The 19,394-nt window shown below is 41.3% G+C and overlaps 1 protein-coding gene across 1 annotated transcript in view; it reads right to left on the bottom strand.

The window, feature by feature from the left end:
- LOC141110923 (sulfotransferase 2B1-like) overlaps positions 1-19,394 on the bottom strand; it is a 157,011-nt gene that overhangs the window by 40,500 nt on the left and 97,117 nt on the right. Inside the window, exons 4-5 of the mRNA XM_073602723.1 lie at positions 7,033-7,127; positions 3,166-3,346 (exon numbers count right to left, since the gene is read on the bottom strand). Coding sequence (XP_073458824.1) covers positions 3,166-3,346; positions 7,033-7,127 — 276 coding nt within the window. The remainder of the gene's footprint in view (positions 1-3,165; positions 3,347-7,032; positions 7,128-19,394) is intronic.

Below are 19,394 nucleotides of genomic sequence, written 5' to 3'. Positions count from 1 at the left end.
AGCCATTGTGCTAAGTACAAGACCTGCATAATAGTGTAGTATTATGAACATAAATAATTACCGCTTTATAGTCCCCTAAATGAAAAAAAAAAAACATACAACAAATAGGTAACCTAAATGTTTAATACATGTAACTTTACAGAATAACAGACATTACTAAGTAATTATCATTCATAACTACATTCGTTAGCAAAAGAAGGAAAAAAAAAAATAGGAGTACTATATAATATTATATAATAACTTAGTAGAAATTGGCATTTGCATATACGCAGAATCGCCAATTAGCACTGATATGAATTTGCTAACGTTTGTTTGCCGCTATTAGCGCTCTTTTTCATTCGCACATTCGCCTGTTGAAATTTTAATTGGCTAAAATGGGCGCTGTTATTTTTAATAGTGCCCAGTACTTCCTGGCGCTATAGTATATGACCCCCTATATGTGCTGAAGGTTTCTTTTAAAACTAGAATATTAGGTAGTAAATACCTGGTGATCCTGCTAGTTCATATGGCTCCCCTATTGAGAGTGGCAGCACTATGTGGGCCAATCCTCAGTCTATTAGATTGCCACTCTGTCTGCGCATGCTCCATTTTCAGTCTAAGGAAGCCATGCATTTCCATTTTTTTCCCCCCATTTTCTCTCCAGCTAGCTGCCCCACCTGACTCTGCAGCTTATCTTGTAGGGGCAGCTCCAACAGAGCTATTGACAGCACTTCCTCTTTCTTCCACCTCTAGCCTCCCAAAATGATACACCAGGCCTTCTACTGCTGACTGCAGCCCCAATACACTGGTGGTCACGGTATTGACAGAATAAATAAAACCATAAATCAATAAAATATTGTTTAACCACCTCAATACCGCCGTAGATACAGTGGGGAAAAAATTATAAAAATTATTATAATATTATTATTTCTCTGTAAGTGGGCAAACTTACATCTGCATGGGATCAAATAATTATTTCTCCACTGTGTAGATAGATAGATAGATAGATAGATATGGCCTTCTATTGAGCAGGTTATACCAAAATCATGGTTACAGCAGCTACAACCATGAGACGGTACCATTTTATTTAGCCGGTGATTCTACACAAAGTAAATGTTATCCGAGTGGCTATACAGTTGCCTGATAACTTTTATAGGGGGCGGAAGGGGGTCCCCCCACTCCTGCCGCCACCTTTTTTGGGCTCCCCATTCCACCAGAAAGCCTGGGGCCAAAGCAACCAGTTTGCATATGCTGAGAAGAATGATAGAAACAGAAGTTACTTCCCCCTTTTCTGATGTCAGAAACCAGAAGCGTCGAGGATTTAGTCACTTCCAGTCCCGGCTTATTGCATACAAGACGTTACCGGCTTGTAAAAGCATCTGATCAAACTGATCTCTGATTAGATGCTTTGGAGGCAAAAGGAGAGAGCTGGGGTCTAATAGACCCCAGATCTCTCTAAAAAGAGGACCTGTCACAGCCCATGCTATCACAAGGGATGTTGTTCATCCCTTGTGATAGCAATAAAATGAATCTTAAAAAAAAAAAAAAAAAAAAAAAAAAAAAGTACAGTGTAAAAAATAAATTTAAATAAAATAAAAAATATAAATGTGCCCTGTTCCCCCATGCTCATGCACAAATGCGAATGTGCACATAGGTCCCGCATGCATATGTAAACGGCGATCGCACCACACAGGAGGTATCGCCACAAACGTCAGAGCAAGAGCAATAATTCGAACACCAGACCTCCTGTGTAGCTCTAAACTAGTAACCTGTAAAGTCTTTTAAAGCGCCGCCTATGGATAATTTATTGTACTGTAGTTTGGGCAGGAAGAGTTTATTCTGGGCATGCTGACTTAGAGGCTGCAGGATGTGACAGGTATATCAGGTGGGGTGATAAACTCCATCTTCCGCTATGAGTTAATAAAAATCTTTATTTTAACAAACATTCTTAATTATGGTATCCAATCGTTATGCCTATAGCCTTTATTTTACATTTCTTATATAATATTTGGATCCGTTTTTCTTTTTATACATGAAGCCACATGACTAGAGCACCAATCGGCTCTGTTGCTCCAGGCACAAGGGTGTGTGCAGGATTCATCACACTCTTGCAGTTAGTACTACCCACATATTCCACACTGAGCAATAGGCTATTGATCTTGTGACCAATGTATGTATGTAAAAAAAAAAAAGTTAGCTACAGTAATTCAATGCACTATTAGTCCATGCATATGCAAATGTGTTTATTGACACTTTAACCCTGTCCCTTATAGGCTAAGGCTAAAGCCAGGTTACCCACATGTAGTTAGCTCAGTTGTATGGCAGATTAGAAGCTACTAGGAACTAAGAGGCAGAGTAGATAGGCTGACCCTGAGTTCTAGTGTCACAATACAGTTTCTGCTAGTGAGAGACTACATTACAGGCTGGTTGGACAATGGTTGGAAAATCTCCCCATCATCACTGATTTTATCTTCAGATATTCAACACCAAGATGGCCACCACATCGTGATCATCCTCAGAGTCCTCTGCAACTGGACTTTGATGCAACATTCATCTGGAGGTGTCTTTATCAATAACTGTGTATACTTGGGAATATGTGCACAATTCCACCAGGACACCTGTTGCGCCCTTTGTTGGTATTACCGGTTTGTACATTGGATGTATGTACTATTATTAACCTTTTATTATATAAAGTTTGTATTATTGCTATACTGATGTGTTTCTATATACCTATGGTTAATGTTATATGTTGGTTGCACTGGTTTCTCTTCTTCCAACTACTTTGATTAAATTAATGGTAATTTCGCAGGAAGGGAATCCCCTCTGCATACAGAGGTCCTGTTCTGGGTGGATGCACTGCCAACTTTATTATCAAACACACTCTTCCACTTAGCGAAGGTTCTGGCTCTCTTATTTACCTACAGGTTGAGCGTAATATCGTGTTTGGGGAGGGCCATTTCTCATAACACCCTCCCCCGAAAAGAAAGCTACAGGTGATTATATTCATTGATACATTCTGTACCGTTAAAGTCACTTTTTTTGTCTTCAATTATATTAGAAATGTGGTATATTGTATAATCCATCTGACATCCAGTATTCATATTTCTTTGTATAAACCACAATCATGAAAAGTGCATGAAAATGATGGTGCTAACAATGACAGCATATATTAAATCAGATTTTTACCTTTGCGCATAAAAGAACCTTTGGTTTGATCTAAAAAATCCTGAGGAAGTAAAGTGTAATTGGACATCTTGTTCTCTTTCATTGCTTTGAAAGATGAATTGTTTACAACTAAATCAGTATGTGCTTCATCTAATTCTTTCCCTAAAAATTCACAAATTTTTAACACACTTCCTCTGAGATCCTGGAAAAAGAGCAAAATCATTAGTAGAAGTATCCATTTTCCAAAGCATTGCATCTTTAACATTAATTTAAATGCAGCATATGCCTATAGTTTGAAACACAAACAAAAAAAGACAACCCTTTAATGCATGAACCTGGGTACTCTTTGTTCAGTTTATTGGTACATTATACCAGTAAATATTGCCTGATAACTGTAGTTAAAAACACGCTGTAAAAATAGAAAGGGTGGGGTGAAACATATTGGGGAATGGTTGGATGAATCGAATTGAGGCTGGTTTTACCTGCTAACTACTACCCTAGTGGGCCAGGAGAGGTGTGGGGGGCCGGGCTTTTTCTATTTCTACAGTGTGTTTTGGGTCTGGACAAACCTATCCCCAGCCTGCACCCTCACTAGTCAGCGGCATCCAACTTACTGGACCTTGTAAGCCTGAGGAGTGCCTAAACATTTATCGTGGGTCACAGTGAAGTTAAAAACAGTTCACTTTATTTTCAGTTCAGTTTATTTTCCTTCTTTTTTTAATAACAGATCATCAATTGCAAGTATTCAAGTACCAGATACAGTCATACTGCTACATGAGTACATTTATATTTACATATCAACCTATCATGTGATTCAAGAAATGATAGACTGATGATGATGATGATGATGATGATGATGATAATAAGAAAGACAGAATAATCATAATTGGAAAAAATAGTAGAGAGTTTAAGCATTAATGTGGGTGGGGGGGAGTTAGTGGGATCGACCCCATGAAAAGTTGGTTCCTTTCTCAAGCAATTTGCTGGGCTCCCACTGTTTTTGGACATTTGGCCTCAGTGTACTGAAACAATGCACAATTTGCTCAATTTCAGCTTTACTAAAGGTTGTCTTAATAAAGCGTTTTAACCTTTTGTTCTGTTTATGTGTAAGGAAATCTATAGTGTATGTCACCCATTGTATGTCACCAGCCTATGTCTGGTGCTCTTTTAGGGGCTTAGAGCCTGGGTGGGCTTATTAAAAAGTGGCTTATGGGAGGTATTGTCATATGACTTTACCTCTTTCTTGTCTTTTGCTCTCATCAGCCACACTATCTCCTTTCCTTTTTCTCCACTTGTTTTCTATGGATCCCTGTCTTTGGTAAAACTTATGAAATGGAAATTACTGCTGACTTAGTTCTCTAGAGAGTTGGGCCGAACACCCCCGGTTCGGTTTGCGCCAGAACTCTAGAACATCGCAAAAGTTCGGACCCGAACCCCATGGGAACCAAATTTGAAAAATCAAAAGTCCCCATTTTGAAGGCTTATATGCAAGTCACTGGCCATAAAAAGGGTATTAGGGCTCGCGTACTGCACTGGGGGACATGTATCAATGCAAACATTTTTTTAAAAAGATCGTTTTTACAGGAGCAGTGATTTTAATTATGCCTAAAGTGAAACAATAAAAAGGAAAACTCCCTTTAAATATAGTGCCTGGGGGGTCCTCTAAGTCTGCCCCCAAAGTGGGGCATCTGCACCGTGTATAGAACCCGCTGGAGCAAAACTGAAATTGCTATTTAAATTGCTGGAAATACAATACCATTGCCGGCAATACAAAAATGTTTAAAAAAAACAAAAAAAAAACAAAAAAAAAAAAAAAAAAAAAAAAAAAAAAAAAACACACAGCGTGGGGCCCCCCCAATCCATACCAGGCCCTTCAGGTCTTTATGGATTGTAAGGGGAACCCCATGCCAAAATAAAAAATGGAGTGGGGTCCCCCCCAAAATCCATAACAGACCTTTATCTGAGCATGCAGCCCATCAGATCACCAGGTGGCATCACTGACCAGTGCATTTAAGTACTGTCAAATGGCAGAGCAGGCATTCGGTGCCGCCAGAGCATTTTTTTTTTTTCAGGTCCGGCGGTGTGGCAGGTGTGGGGGGGGGGGGGAAATTGTCAAAAACTGCCTCCTGTCTATATATCTGTCTATATATTTTTGACACCCCATACTCATTGACATTGTGGGCGGGATCTGGGGGCCCCCTTGTTAAAGGGGGCTTCCAGATTCTGATAAGCCTCCTGATCAGAGACCCCCACAGCCACCACCCAGGGTTGTCGGGATGAGGACATTGTCCCAATCAACATGCAGAGGCCCCCTGCCCCAAAGCACCGCCCCATGTTGAGGGCATGTGGTCTGGTACGCTCATACGTCCCCCCTTCCTGTCCTGCCAGGCTGCATGCTCAGATAAGGGTCTGGTATGGATTTTGGGGGGCCTACAATTTTTTTTTTTGGTGTGGGGTTCCCCTTAACCACCTCAGCTCCGGAAGGTTTTACCCACTTCCTAACCAGGCCATTTTTTGCGATACGGCACTGCGTCGCTTTAAATGACAATTGCGCGGGCGTGCAACGTTGTACCCAAACAAAATTGATCTCCTTTTTTTCCCACCAATAGAGATTTCTTTTGGTGGCATTTGATCACCTCTGCGGTTTTTATTTTTTGCGCTATAAACAAAAAAAGACCGACAATTTTGAAAAACAAAAAAAAAAATAATAATATTTTCTACTTTCTGCTATAATACAGATGCAAAAAAATAAATAAATACAAAAATGTAAAAAACTAATTTCTTCATTAAATTTAGGCCAATATGTATTCTGCTATATATTTTTGGTAAAAAAAAATATCAATAAGTGTATATTGATTGGTTTGCACAAAAGTTATAGCGTCTACAAACTACGGGATAGATTTAGGAACTTTTATTTTTAATGGTAGCAATCTGCGCTTTTTAGCGGGACTGCGACATTTCTGCGGACAAATCTGACCCTAAGTGACACTTTTTGTGTCAGGGTCAAATCTGACCCTAAGTCACACTAATACAGTGATCAGTGCTAAAACAAAATGCATTGATCCTTGTATAAATGACTGGGCAGGGAAGGGGTTAACACTAGTGGTCGATCAAGGGGTAATATGTGTTCCCTGGGAGGTGTTTCTAAATGTGGGGGGAGAGGGTTTACTGGAGGAAGAGCGAGATCGTGATTCAGCTTAGATGAAACATGATCTCTCACGTTTCCTCCCTAACAGATCAGCGGTGTGCTTTGTTTACAGGTAAGTGATTTTGCGTACCCGGGCCACCCTGCTATAGTAAATGTACGTGGAGCAGTCCGGAAACGGTTAAAATCCATACCAGACCTGGAGGCTTTCCGGCCCGCTCCTTAACATCCAGCTATTCACTGTGCCCTGATTGGGCAAAGCTTTGCCCAATCAGGGCTTAGAATTCACTGTGCAGTGCATTGTGGGGGGCTCAGCAGATGACTATCCTACCAAGCGCCCTGCAAAATCGAGTGTTCGCCGAATGGGCAAACAGGTGAAATTTAGGCCGAACTTTTGCTCGGCTCGAACTGTTCGCCCAACTCTAGTTCTCTGTCAGTCCACCCACAGGCACTCTGTGTAGACCCATGTGCAGTTTGACTCCTAGCAGCCATCTTGGGCTTGTTGGGCTCAGGTGTCTGTACATGTGTTGATGTCAGTTCTTTGGTTGACACAGTCTTTTATGGCAATTAAACCTTCCCACAAGACTGCTCTGGTATGCATTCTATTTTAACAGAGTACTAAAACTTGCACTGTAACTGCTACCTGAGTAAAAAGACTGGGGGACCATAGTCTAGATTGGAATTGTATTGAAGAGCTAATCATCACAGAAAGGACCCCAAATATAATAATTCTGACCCTTTACCTGATGAAGTTCCTCGTAAGTGATATAAAAGAAGTTCTTATTTGTCTTCATTTGCATCCATCCTTTCACATGATCAAACCATGAGCTGTATACAACTACATGGAAAGCAAATAAACTATGAACATATTAATCAGATATAGTTAGTTTGGTTGAAGAAAGACACAAGTCCGTCCAGTTCAACCAATAAAAAGGAAGAAAAAAAACATTTTACAATGAGAAATTATATATATATATATATATATATATATATATATATATATATACACATACACACACACACACACACACACACACACACATATATATATATATATATATATATATACACACATACACATACATACATACATACATACATAACATACACACAATTGATCCAGAGGCAGGCAAAAAAAAAAACAAAAAAAAAAAAAAAAACACCACACACACAATAAAGCATGATCCAATTTGCTACAGCAGGGGAAAAAAATCCTTCCTGATCCCCAAAGAGGCAATTGGATATTGGATCAACTTTACCTATAAATATTAGTATCCAGTTATATTATGTACCATTTTACTCACTGTACTATTGAAGTGTTCCAGGTGCTTTGTATACAGTAACTCTTTCGATAATGCTGCATGTACACTTTGTGTTTAGTCCATGTGTGTTAAGTCCTGCTATTTTTGTCTTGTCTTTCAAAATCTATTACAGGTTGAAATATGTGGCTGCTATTCAGAGTACTGTAAATAGAGATATGTGGCGCTAATTCAAAGTGCATAAATGTGATGAAATAAATATAATCCAATTCTTCAAGTAAAGTGCATATGCGTAAAGAGCAAAATCACATAAATAAAATGACTAAACATCCATTAAATTCATAAGAAGTGACATCGGATAAATAACAGTGAAAATTCATGAAATATGACATCAAATAAATGAATAAATAAACGAATCCAAATGAAGGTCAATAAATCCAAAAATAGTCTATGTGCATCAAGATGGAAAAAAAAAAAAAAAAAAAAAAAAAAATCACATGAGATAAAAAAGTCACATGCAATAACAAAAATCGCATAAAAATGCAAAAAAGTGCAGAAACACTATAAAAATAGCCACAAGTTGATCCAATTAATGTAATACAGTTCCAGCGTGAACAAAGTGAGTCTTCATAAAACAGTTCGTGCAGAAAATAGATGAAAAAACTGCAAGTGCAAACGATGATAAGTGACAGATTCCTCTTAATAACCGTACTCTGTGGTGCGCCACACGTTTCCCCCAGCCTCTCACCTCTAGCAAAGGGTTAAGTCGAGCCTGCAATCAGGAAGTGGATGAAACACCATCAATCGATCAGTCTCCTCCGATCGTCACAGGTTTGGCAAATCTCCAATGGAAGGCCTCAAGTTCAGCAAGTTGGGTGGAGGCATGCATTAGAAAGGAGTATCCCCATTTTGCAGTATTCAAAACAGGTTTATTCAAAACAACATAGTAACTTACATATACAGCATAAAATGAACAGCACAGATCTCAGTACTTCCGGTCTCGGCCGCGGCCGGAAGTGATGACACCTGACTCTTCCCTGACGTGTATCTTCACTGCCCACGTGACTTTATCACAGAGTAATGGAGTCATGCATCAGGTGTCTATTTATATAGTCCGTTCCTAATCAGCAAAGTGGATTGGGATACTAATAGGCGTATCCTCACTCAGTAGATTGGATTGGAATACTAATAGGTGTATCCTCACTCAGTAGACGCCATAAATAACCATATGAGGTCTGAGCAATTATAATAGAAAGACCCCCTAATAACAGATCCGAATAAAAAATGTAAAAAAGAAAAAGAAAATAAAAAAAAAACCATATAAACAAGCCTATATAAAATCTCCATAAGACAGCGCCATCTGGTGGTGATTCATCAAGAAACACCTTAAAACCTGGCAGACAGATGACATCTAGTGGTAAGAAAATGAAATCTCGTTAATGAAACATAATCATGAGCAAAAATACTTGTTCTAATTCGCCTATATTGCCATCTTGTGGATAAATAGTGATAATGATAAAAAATTTCACACTATAGGTAAATGTGAGGAAATAAAAGCATACGACACAAACAAAGGAGGCAAGTACAGGGAACCAAATAGGGTATACCCTAGTAATAATCGCATAAAAAATCATCAACAGGGAAGGAGAATGTAACAGCAAAGAGGAGGAGAATAAAAAAGTAGTATAAAAAAGTAGAAAATGAAAAATTAATAATTCAAAATAAAACAGTTGAGGTCGAATTCAACGTTATGATCCAAAGGAGTCAAATTTCACGTACCTGGTGATGGAGCCTGATATGCAGAGGACGGCCTCTCTTACAACTCTGACTTGGAGCCCCTGAAAGAGCTGACAGGAAGCACCGAGATGCAGAGTCGCACGAGTGCCTGGCAGGATCGCTGAACCTGGAGCTGGATCGGAGCACTCGGCCGGGCTGTAGAGGTGTCTGTAGGAACAGCAGTGGTAGGCAGGTAGCTGGAGCGAGTAGACAACCGGTCCCCACAGGCAGAAGTGCAGGTGCAGCAAAAGGGATGGTGGCACCCCTGAGGCTGAAGAGAAGGCAGGTACAGGCAGGCCGGGTCATACACAAACGGGCACGTCAGGAACAGAGGCTGAAGCAGAATCAGATTACAAGCCGGGTCGTCAGCAAACTGGCAGTGAAGTGGCAGAAGGCGTAGGCAAGTGCGGAGTAGAGGACAAGCCGGGGTCGGATGCAGGCAGGAAACAGGAACGTCAGGAAGCAAGCCGGGTCACAACAGGAATGGAAGTAAGGTAGGTAATTGCAAGATACACAGGGAACGCTGTAGAGCAGACAGCACTGAGTCTGGAAACTGACTGAGTTTAAGTAGCCTGTTTAGGTGTCAAAAGCTGTCACAGGGTGCGTGTGCACCAATGGCATTCTGACAGGGGCAGGGGTAACAGGTCATCTTCTTCGGCAGCCATCTTGGGTGCTGGCATGCCCTTCCTGACAGGCAGAGGTAACAGGTTGTCTTCTTTGGCAGCCATCTTGGGTGCTGGCATGCCCTTCCTGACACTGCCCCCCCCAAAGGGCAGCCTCCGGATGCCCAACTTGGCCCACTTGTCAGGATGGGAGTTCTTAAAAGCTTGAACCAAATTTCGGGCATGGATATTACCTTCAGGTTCCCAGGAGTTGTCCTCTGGCCCATACCCTTTCCATTTTATCAGGAACTGGATCTGATTTCTTCTCTTCCTGCAGTCTAAGATTATTTCCACCTCAAACTCTTCCTCCCCGTCAATTACAGGTTCAGGCGGGCCGGAACTTCGTCCTGGGAAGGGGTCAGGAATGGCAGGTTTCAACAAGGTTATGTGGAACACAGGGTGGATTCTAAATGACTCAGGCAACTCTAATTCATACGCAACCTCATTGATCCGTCTCTTCCCCCAGAAATGGTCCTATAAATTTAGGGCCCAGTTTCTTCGAGGGACAAGCCAGTTTCAAATTAGTAGTTGCTATCCACACTTGATCAACAGGGTTCAAGATCAATTCTCCCCTTCTTTTCCTGTCAAAAACTTCCTTATTGTATGCCTGTGTCTTGGCCATTGTTTCCTGTAGCAGTTTGTTATTGGCGTTGAAGAAATTAAAAGTTTCGGAAACAGCTGGTACAGGGGAATCTGGAATTGTATTAGACAAAAAAGAAGGGTGGAAACCGTAGTTTGCAAAAAATGGAGATTGATTTGTAGCAGAGTGTACTGAATTGTTATAAGAAAACTCGGCCAGGGGAAGCAGAGAAGCCCAATTGTTTTGAGAAAATGAGGAGAAACATCTCAGGTACTGTTCGAGGGTTTGATTAGTCCTCTCTGTCTGCCCATTCGTTTGTGATTGATATGCAGAAGAAAATGAAAGTTCAATCCCAAGTGAATCACATAAGGCTCAGCAGAATCTGGATGTAAACTGCACCCCACGATCAGACACAATATTGCACGGAATCCCGTGAAGCCTTACGATCTCCTTGACAAAGGTTTGAGCTGTTTCTCGAGCAGATGGTGTGCCCTTCATGGGCAGGAAGTGTGCCATCTTAAATAGTCTATCGACAACTACAAAAATGGTGTTGTGGCCCTCAGATGGGGGAAGTTCTACAATAAAATCTATTGAGATCATCTTCCAAGGTCTACTGGGGACAGGTAAGGGTTTTAGCAGACCCCAGGCTCTGGATCTGCTGGTTTTATTGCGGATGCAAGTGGTGCAAGATTCCACATATTTCCTACAATCTTTTTCCACCCCAGGCCACCAAAATGTCTGTTGTACTAATTCAGTTGTCTTGCCAATGCCAAAATGACCTGCCAGCACATGATCATGGCATCGCACCAGGATGGCCATTCGGAGGTCTTCCGCCACAAAGACCTTGTCTTCATGCCAAAGTAGCCCATCCTTTGCCAGTAGAGAGACCCCGGCTGGTGAAGGGTTCCTTACTAGAGTTTGTTTAATTTGTTTTATTAACTCTCCTTGAAGTAACAGGAAGTTCCCAGGGGATAGAATGGTATCTGGAGATGAGATTTCTTCAGATTTGCTGAACATGCGTGATAACGGATCGCGTTTTGCATCCTTGGATCCGGGCCTGAACGTTAAGTGAAAAGTGAATCTAGAAAAGAATAGTGCCCACCTGGCTTGTCGGGGTTTCAATCTTTTTGCTGTTCTTAAATACTCGAGGTTCTTATGATCGGTATAGATCAACATTGGGTGTGCGGCCCCCTCTAGAAGGTACCTCCATTCCTCCAGGGCGGCTTTGATGGCCAAAAGTTCACTGTCCCCGACATCGTAGTTCCTTTCGGCATTTGACAGCTTGCGGGAAAAAAAAGCAACTGGATGCAGTAGAGCCTTAACTCCCTGCCTCTGAGACAATATTGCTCCGACCGCTGTTTCTGAGGCGTCTACTTCCAAGACATAGGGCAAGGCTGGGTCAGGGTGTTTCAGGACAGATGCAGATGTGAAAAGTCTTTTTAGGGTGTCAAAAGCTTTCTGAGCTTCCAGAGACCAAGAGAATCTTGTACCTTGCTTGGTTAAACTTGTAATGGGGGATATGATTGCAGAAAAATTTCTGATGAATTTTCGATAAAAATGTGCAAACCCCATGAAACGTTGGACACCCTTTTTATCACTGGGAGCAGGCCAATCCAGGATGGCTGCCTGCTACTGTCATGTACCTGGTGATGGAGCCTGATATGCTGAGGACAGCCTCTCTTACAGCTCTGACTTGGAGCCCCTGAAAGAGCTGACAGGAAGCACCGAGATGCAGAGTCACATGAGTGCCTGGCGGGATCGCTGAACCTGGAGCTGGATCGGAGCACTCGGACGGGCTGTAGAGGTGTCTGTAGGAATCCCAGAACAGTGGTAGGCAGGTAGCTGGAGCGAGTAGACAATCGGTCTCCACAGGCAGAAGTGCAGGTGCAACAGAAGGGATGGTGGCACCCTTGAGGCTGAAGAGAAGGCAGGTACAGGCAGGTTGGGTCATACACAAATGGGCACGTCAGGAACAGAGGCTGAAGCGGCATCAGATTACAGGCCGGGTCGTCAGCAAACTGGCAGCGAAGTGGCAGAAGGAGCAGGCAGGTGCGGAGTAGAGGACAAGCCGGGGTCGGATGCAGGCAGGAAACAGGAACGTCAGGAAGCAAGCCGGGTTACAACAGGAACGGAAGTCAGGTAGGTAATTGCAAGATACACAAGGAACGCTGTAGAGCAGACAGCACTGAGTCTGGAAACTGACTGAGTTTAAGTAGCCTGTTTGGGTGTCAAAAGCTGTCACAGAGTGCGTGTGCACCAATGGCATTCTGACAGGGGCAGGGGTAACAGGTCATCTTCTTTGGCAGCCATCTTGGGTGCTGGCATGTCCTTCCTGACAGGCAGAGGTAACAGGTCATCTTCTTCGGCAGCCATCTTGGGTGCTGGCATGCCCTTCCTGACACAAAGTCCATATTTCATGTATCCATTTGGACTCAAGCTGGCTAATTTGAATCACTTTATTGTCTCCTCTCCAATAGGGTTTATATTTTTCTATGCCACAAACCAAAAGGGATGAGGGGTCTTTATTGTGAAATTCTGCATAATGTCTTGACAGGCTGTGTTTAACAAACCCCTTTTTAATATTCTGGACATGCTCCCTCAATCTCCTCCAAAGTTCCCTTTTCATTCTACTAATATACTGGATCCGGCACGGGCATTCTAATAAATAAACTTCCCCCTCAGTCCGACATGATATGAAGTACTCTATTGGATACTCTTTTGACATCACTGTAGAGATAAAACTTAAACTTCTTCTTTTTCTTACTTTCTTTAGTGTGAGGGCAAGTGTAACATTTTTACAGGGATAGTAACCATTCCCTTCAAAAAAGGAAAAGTTTTTCTTGGTAGGTGGATCAAGCACATTTCTTGCTAGGTGGTCTCTGGGGGTTGGAGCCCTCCGGTAGGTAAACCTGGGCTTCTCGGGATGGATAACACCGAGATGGTGGTCTGCCTTGATAATGTCCCAATGTTTTCTAACAATTCTTTTGACTTGTTTGTGTTGGGTATTGAAGTCCATAACAAGAGATATAGTATTATTATATTCTGTATTTCTAATTGTGACTTGTATTAACTTTCTTTCTTTCTTTCATCAATGACTTCCGGACAGTAACCTTTTTGCACAAATCTCTCTCCAACTAATTTCGCTAGCTTCATAAACATTTCTTTTGTTGTACAGTTTTGTCTTAATCAAATAAATTGGCCCTTTGGTATGTTGTCCAACCATGGTGTATAATGACTGCTATCTAAAGGCAAGTAACTATTTCTGTCCACAGATTTAAAAAAGGTCTGGGTAGTAAATTTTCCTTCTTCTTTCTTAATGACTAAATCCAAGAAATGGATTTCTTCATCGCTCATCTCCCAGGTAAGTTTTATATTTTTATCATTATCGTTTAGGCCAAATAGGAAGTCCAAAAGACTTTCTCTGTCTACACCCCAAACAACAATGATATCATCAATATAACGTTTGAATAAAATAAGCTGAGGTGGAAATTTTTTGTATAAAGCCTCTTCTTCCCATTCTGACATGTATAAATTAGCTACGCTCGGCGCATATTTTGCGCCCATAGCAATGCCGCATATCTGTTTAAAGAAGAAATTCATATGCCAGAAATAGTTGGAGTCTAAACTATACCTCAAACAATCCAAAATAAATCTTCGTTGTACACATTTTAAATCACTTAGGCCTCTTCATGATTGATGATCGTATATAGTGATGTAACGTCCACTGTTGCCATGTAAATTTGGCTCTTTGGTCAAGGTGACATCATTTAATAATTGAATAAGGTGCTTAGTGTCCCTCAGACAAGATCTGTTTTTTTTTCACCACTGGCTGTAAGAACCAGTCAATATATTCTCCGATCCTCGCACCAACAGATTGTATCCCATTAACAATGAGTCTTCCTGGAGGTTTATTTTTATCCTTATGGATCTTTGGTAATGTGTAAATTACAGGGATTCTACACATATTTGGCTGGAGGTATTTTTCTTCTGGCAAATTCTTTTCTATATCTCATTGTAGGGTTACTAGGCAGATTCTGATAGGTATCGTTATTACTCAGTTGCCTATTGAGCTCTTCTTTATAGGCATCCGTAGAATGGAGAACTATAGCCCCTCCCTTGTCCGCCTGCCTTATCGCAATCTTTTATAGCTTCCAGTTTTTCAATTCCACTTTTTATATCTCCTGGATCATAAGCCGAACTTGAGGCCTTCCACTGGAGATTTGCCAGACCTGTGACAATCGGAGGAGACTGATCGATTGATGGTGTTTCATCCACTTCCTGATTGCAGGCTCGACTTGACCCTAGGGGTCTTTGCTAGAGGTGGGAGGCTGGGGGAAACGTGTGGCGCACCACGGAGTACGGTTATTAAGAGGAATCTGTCACCTATCATCGTTTCCACTTGCACTTTTTTCATCTATTTTCTGCACTAACTGTTTTATGAAGACTCACTTTGTTCACGCTGCAACTGTATTACATTAATTGGATCGATTGGGGCTATTTTTATAGCGTGTGATTTTTTTTCATCTTGATGCACTTTTAGACTATTTTTGGATTTATTCACCTTCATTTGGATTTGTTTATTTATTTGATGTCATATTTCATGAATTTTCATTGTTATTTATCCAATGTCACTTCTTATGAATTTAATGGATGTTTAGTCATTTTATTTATGTGATTTTGCTCTTTACTTGAAGAATTGGATTATATTTATTTCATCACATTTATGCACTTTGAGTTAGCGCCACATATCTCTATTTACCTTATTGTTTTTCTGTGTGGGAACACTGCCGTATGTGTGGCAGCTTCTTAGTCCTCTTTGGCTTCTTTGGATCGCCTTGGTTTTGCGCATTAGTTTCCTTCTTTGTTTCTTTTATTCAGAGTACTGGATGCTATAATGCAGGTAGTCAGTATTTTGGACATACTGTACATCCCTGAATGCATAACACCCTAAACACGATTTCCACTTGGAACTGCAAACGCATATGTCAACCTATCATGGATTTTGAGAAAACAAGACATAAACGCTGGGATTTGACACAGTGTAGCCACACAGGTTATGGTGAGAGAGGATTTTTCACATTCAAAAAGTACTCACTCTACCTAAAATGGTCAAGGAAACACATGGGTTTGGCCGGTGTCTAAACAATATGTGTGAGATGCACTTTTCTGTGCATTTCTAACCTGCATTTACTTTTATGGTAGCTCCAAATCCTTATGATAGCTTTTATATCCATACACACAAAAGCTTTCGGAACACTGCACAGTCTATTTCAAATCAAAACATGAAGAATATTTTTTCAAATGTGTTATTGCTTTACAGAAGAGAAGAAAAAGGAATATTGGGCTTTTCCAAAAAAATAGCACTGTCTGCATTTTTCTTTACAAACTCGAACATTTACTGTATAAACTGAAAAATGCTTGAAGATTTAGTTTTCCTGTGAATCACTGAACTAATATTTAGTTATATAACCACTGTTTATGAGAACTGCTTAACATCTTTGTTGCATGGAGTTGACCAACTTCTGGCACCTTTGAACAGGTATTCCGGCCCAGGATGATTGCACTACATTCCACAATTCCGCTGCATTTCTTGGTTATTCCTCAGAAACAGTCACCCCACAAGTTTTCTATTGGATTAAGGTCCAGGAATTATGCTGGCCACTCCATAATGTTAATCATGTTGGTCTGAAATCAAGATGATAATCACTTACTGGTGTGTTTGGAGTCGTTGTCTTGTTGAAACACCCATTTCAAGCGTGAAGTGAGGAATACATGGAATCAAGTCATATAGGAAGTATTATATAAATCATCCTTTATATAAAATTTCTGTTTTATAAATATCCACACTACACCTAAATAGAAGTCCATTTAAACAGAGATACAGTATCTCACAAAAGTGAGTACACCCTCACATTTTTGTAAATATTTTATTATATCTTTTTGTTTTGCTTGCGTCTATCTAGCAAGGTTACTTTGTGGTATAAGCAAGGAATCTGAGACTTCTGCAGTGTGTAAATGTTCTTTTAATATACAAAGATGCTGTACATACAAAACTATTACAATATTAGGAATACAATGCAAGACTGACAGATATCTATAACAAGCAAAATGCCTAGCAAATGAACAGCCTATGGTCTATAAAAGTACAAATACACTTAAAAGTTACTTATCTTCTGTTACTGTATGTTCGTGATCTCCATTGACAATGATTCTACTGGAGACCAGGCACCTCCGTGTATGATGAGTGGCTTCTGATCTTAAAGCATGATGATGTCTCTAACATCCCCAGCTGCAATACCCCCTCTTTCTTGAAGGTACCACTTCCATTTCATCAGTGTCTGGTTCTGGGCTACAGCTGCCCTAGTGGTCAGTCCATTATCTCTCACCCATCCTGCTATTGGCAATGCAGTATGGATGGTGACTGTGTCCTTTCCTGTAATGGTCTCTACATGTTGAAGTGCTGTGTAGGCCCCAAACAGGTACTTCTCTAGGGGCGTATATCTCTTCAGTGACCCTGTCAGCCAAAATCCAATGGGTATTGCTCTCAGTCCTTTCTTTTCATTTGGCTGCCACAGACTCCAAGGTATGGTACCATTCTGCTCCACTACATCCAGCTGAAATGCTACTCCTTGTCTCATGAGTCCTAATCCCTGATGCTGCAAAATAGCTTATTTAGCAGCCAGGAATGCAGTCCGCTGCTCTGAACCCCATGAGAATTCAGTCTTTTTTCTGGTGACATTATATATAGCCTATATAATATAGGTCTCAGAATCAGTCCAAGATGTGGGATGAACGATCTCCAGAACCCCACAACTCCAATGAACTTCTGTGCCTCCTCTTTGGTAGTAGGGGGCGACAGAGCCTTTGCACAACTGTCTCTTGAATTTTCCTCTGCGGCCCAGTCCACATCATTTCCAGGAATTTCACTTCAGTGGCAGGTCCTTGGACTTTGTCTTTGTCGATAGCCCACCCTCTGTTCTCCATGTGATGTATCAGCAGGTGCAGTGCTTCAGTTACCTCTTCTTTTGGTCCAGAGATCATGATGTCATCAATGTAGTGAAACACAGCAACTTTCAAACTCAGGGTACTTAAATCTCGGGCAATCAGTCCATGACAAATCGTTGTAGAATGAACATAGTCTTCAGGAAGCACGGTGAAAGTGTACTGGCGGCCGTCCCACACCATAGCAAACTGGTCTTGACACTCTGGGTCTATCAAAATCGAAAAGAAAGCATTAGCCAGGTCTATCACAGCGTGATATTCTCCTGCATCTTTAGCAATTTTCTCAACAATTGAGATCATATCTGGTACAGCCGTCTTCAATGGAGGTGCCACTTTGTTTAGACCTCTGTAATCCACAGTCATTCTATATGTCCCATCAGGTTTCTTTACTGGGAACACCGGAGACGAGAAAGAATTTACAGCAGGTCTAGGGATCCCTACTCTCAACAGTTCTTGAATGGTCTCCCCAATTTCTTTGTGGCCTCCAGGAAGTCTGTACTGCTTGAGACAGACTGACTTCTCTGGTGGAGGAATGTAGACAGGGGTCCATTTCGCATGACCTCTGACCACAGCTTTCACCGTTCTTACCAGATACTCTTTATCAGGATACCCGAATGTGAATGTACCTCTTTCAGTCTAAATTGACTGACCTTGAAGTACATCCATCCCAAGAATATTTTCGGGTAACTCTGATACCAAAACATTTGTCATAAATCCTGATCCCTTGCCAATAGCCAATTTCACCCGTATCCTAACTGCTGGTGTAGTTTGCCCTCCCAAACCTTCTACATAAATCAATTCTCCTTTGTGATGGGAAGGATTTCCTTGCAAAAGTGTAACTTCAGCTCCACTATCATCTAAAGCCATTACATGTGTAGGAGAAGATGACTTCCCCCACCATACAGTGACAGGTGCATATGGGCGTCGGTCTCCTGCTGTCACTGCCCTCACTGCTATTACAGGAGGCTCACCTTCTCTTCATAAAGGATAAGAAACCTCCCAATCCCCTTTTCTGATTCTCTCTAACTATGTTAGAGACACCATCATGCTTTAGGATCAGAAGCCACTCATACAAGGAGGTGCCTGGTCTCCAGAAGAATCGTTGTCAATGGAGATCACGAACATACAGTAACAGAAGATAAGTACATTTTAAGTGTATTTGTACTGTTATAGACCATAGGCTGTTCATTTGCTAGGCATTTTGCTTGTTATAGATATCTGTCAGTCTTGTATTGTATTCCTAATATTGTAATAGTTTTGTATGTACAGCATCTTTGTATAATAAAAGCACATATACACACTGCAGAAGTTTCAGCTTCCTTGCTTATACCACACAGTAACCTTGCTAGATAGACGCAAGCAAAACACGTTTCATGTGACAACACTGAAGAAATGACACTTTGCTACAATGTAAAGAAGTAAGTGTACAGCTTGTATAACAGTGTAAATTTGCTGTCCCCTCAAAATAACTCAACACACAGCCATTAATGTCTAAACCGCTGGCAACAAAAGTGAGTACACCCCTAAGTCAAAATGTCCAAATTGGGCCCAAAGTGGCAATATTTTGTGTGGCCACAATTATTTTCCAGCACTGCCTTAACCCTCTTGGGCATGGAGTTCACCAGAGCTTCACAGTTTGCCACTGGAGTCCTCTACCACCCCTCCATGACGACATCACGGAGCTGGTGGATGTTTGAGACCTTGCGCTCCTCCACCTTCCATTTGCCCCACAGATGCTCAATAGGGTTTAGGTCTGGAGACATGCTTGGCCAGTCTATCACCTTTAACCTCAGCTTCTTTAGCAAGACAGTGGTCGTCTTGGAGGT

The sequence above is a fragment of the Aquarana catesbeiana genome, linkage group LG10 (genome assembly GCF_042186555.1).
Source record: "Aquarana catesbeiana isolate 2022-GZ linkage group LG10, ASM4218655v1, whole genome shotgun sequence".
NCBI classification, from domain to species: Eukaryota; Metazoa; Chordata; class Amphibia; order Anura; family Ranidae; genus Aquarana; species Aquarana catesbeiana.
The sequence above is the reverse complement of the archived record's forward strand: the minus strand, read 5'-3'. Positions and strand labels throughout refer to the sequence as shown.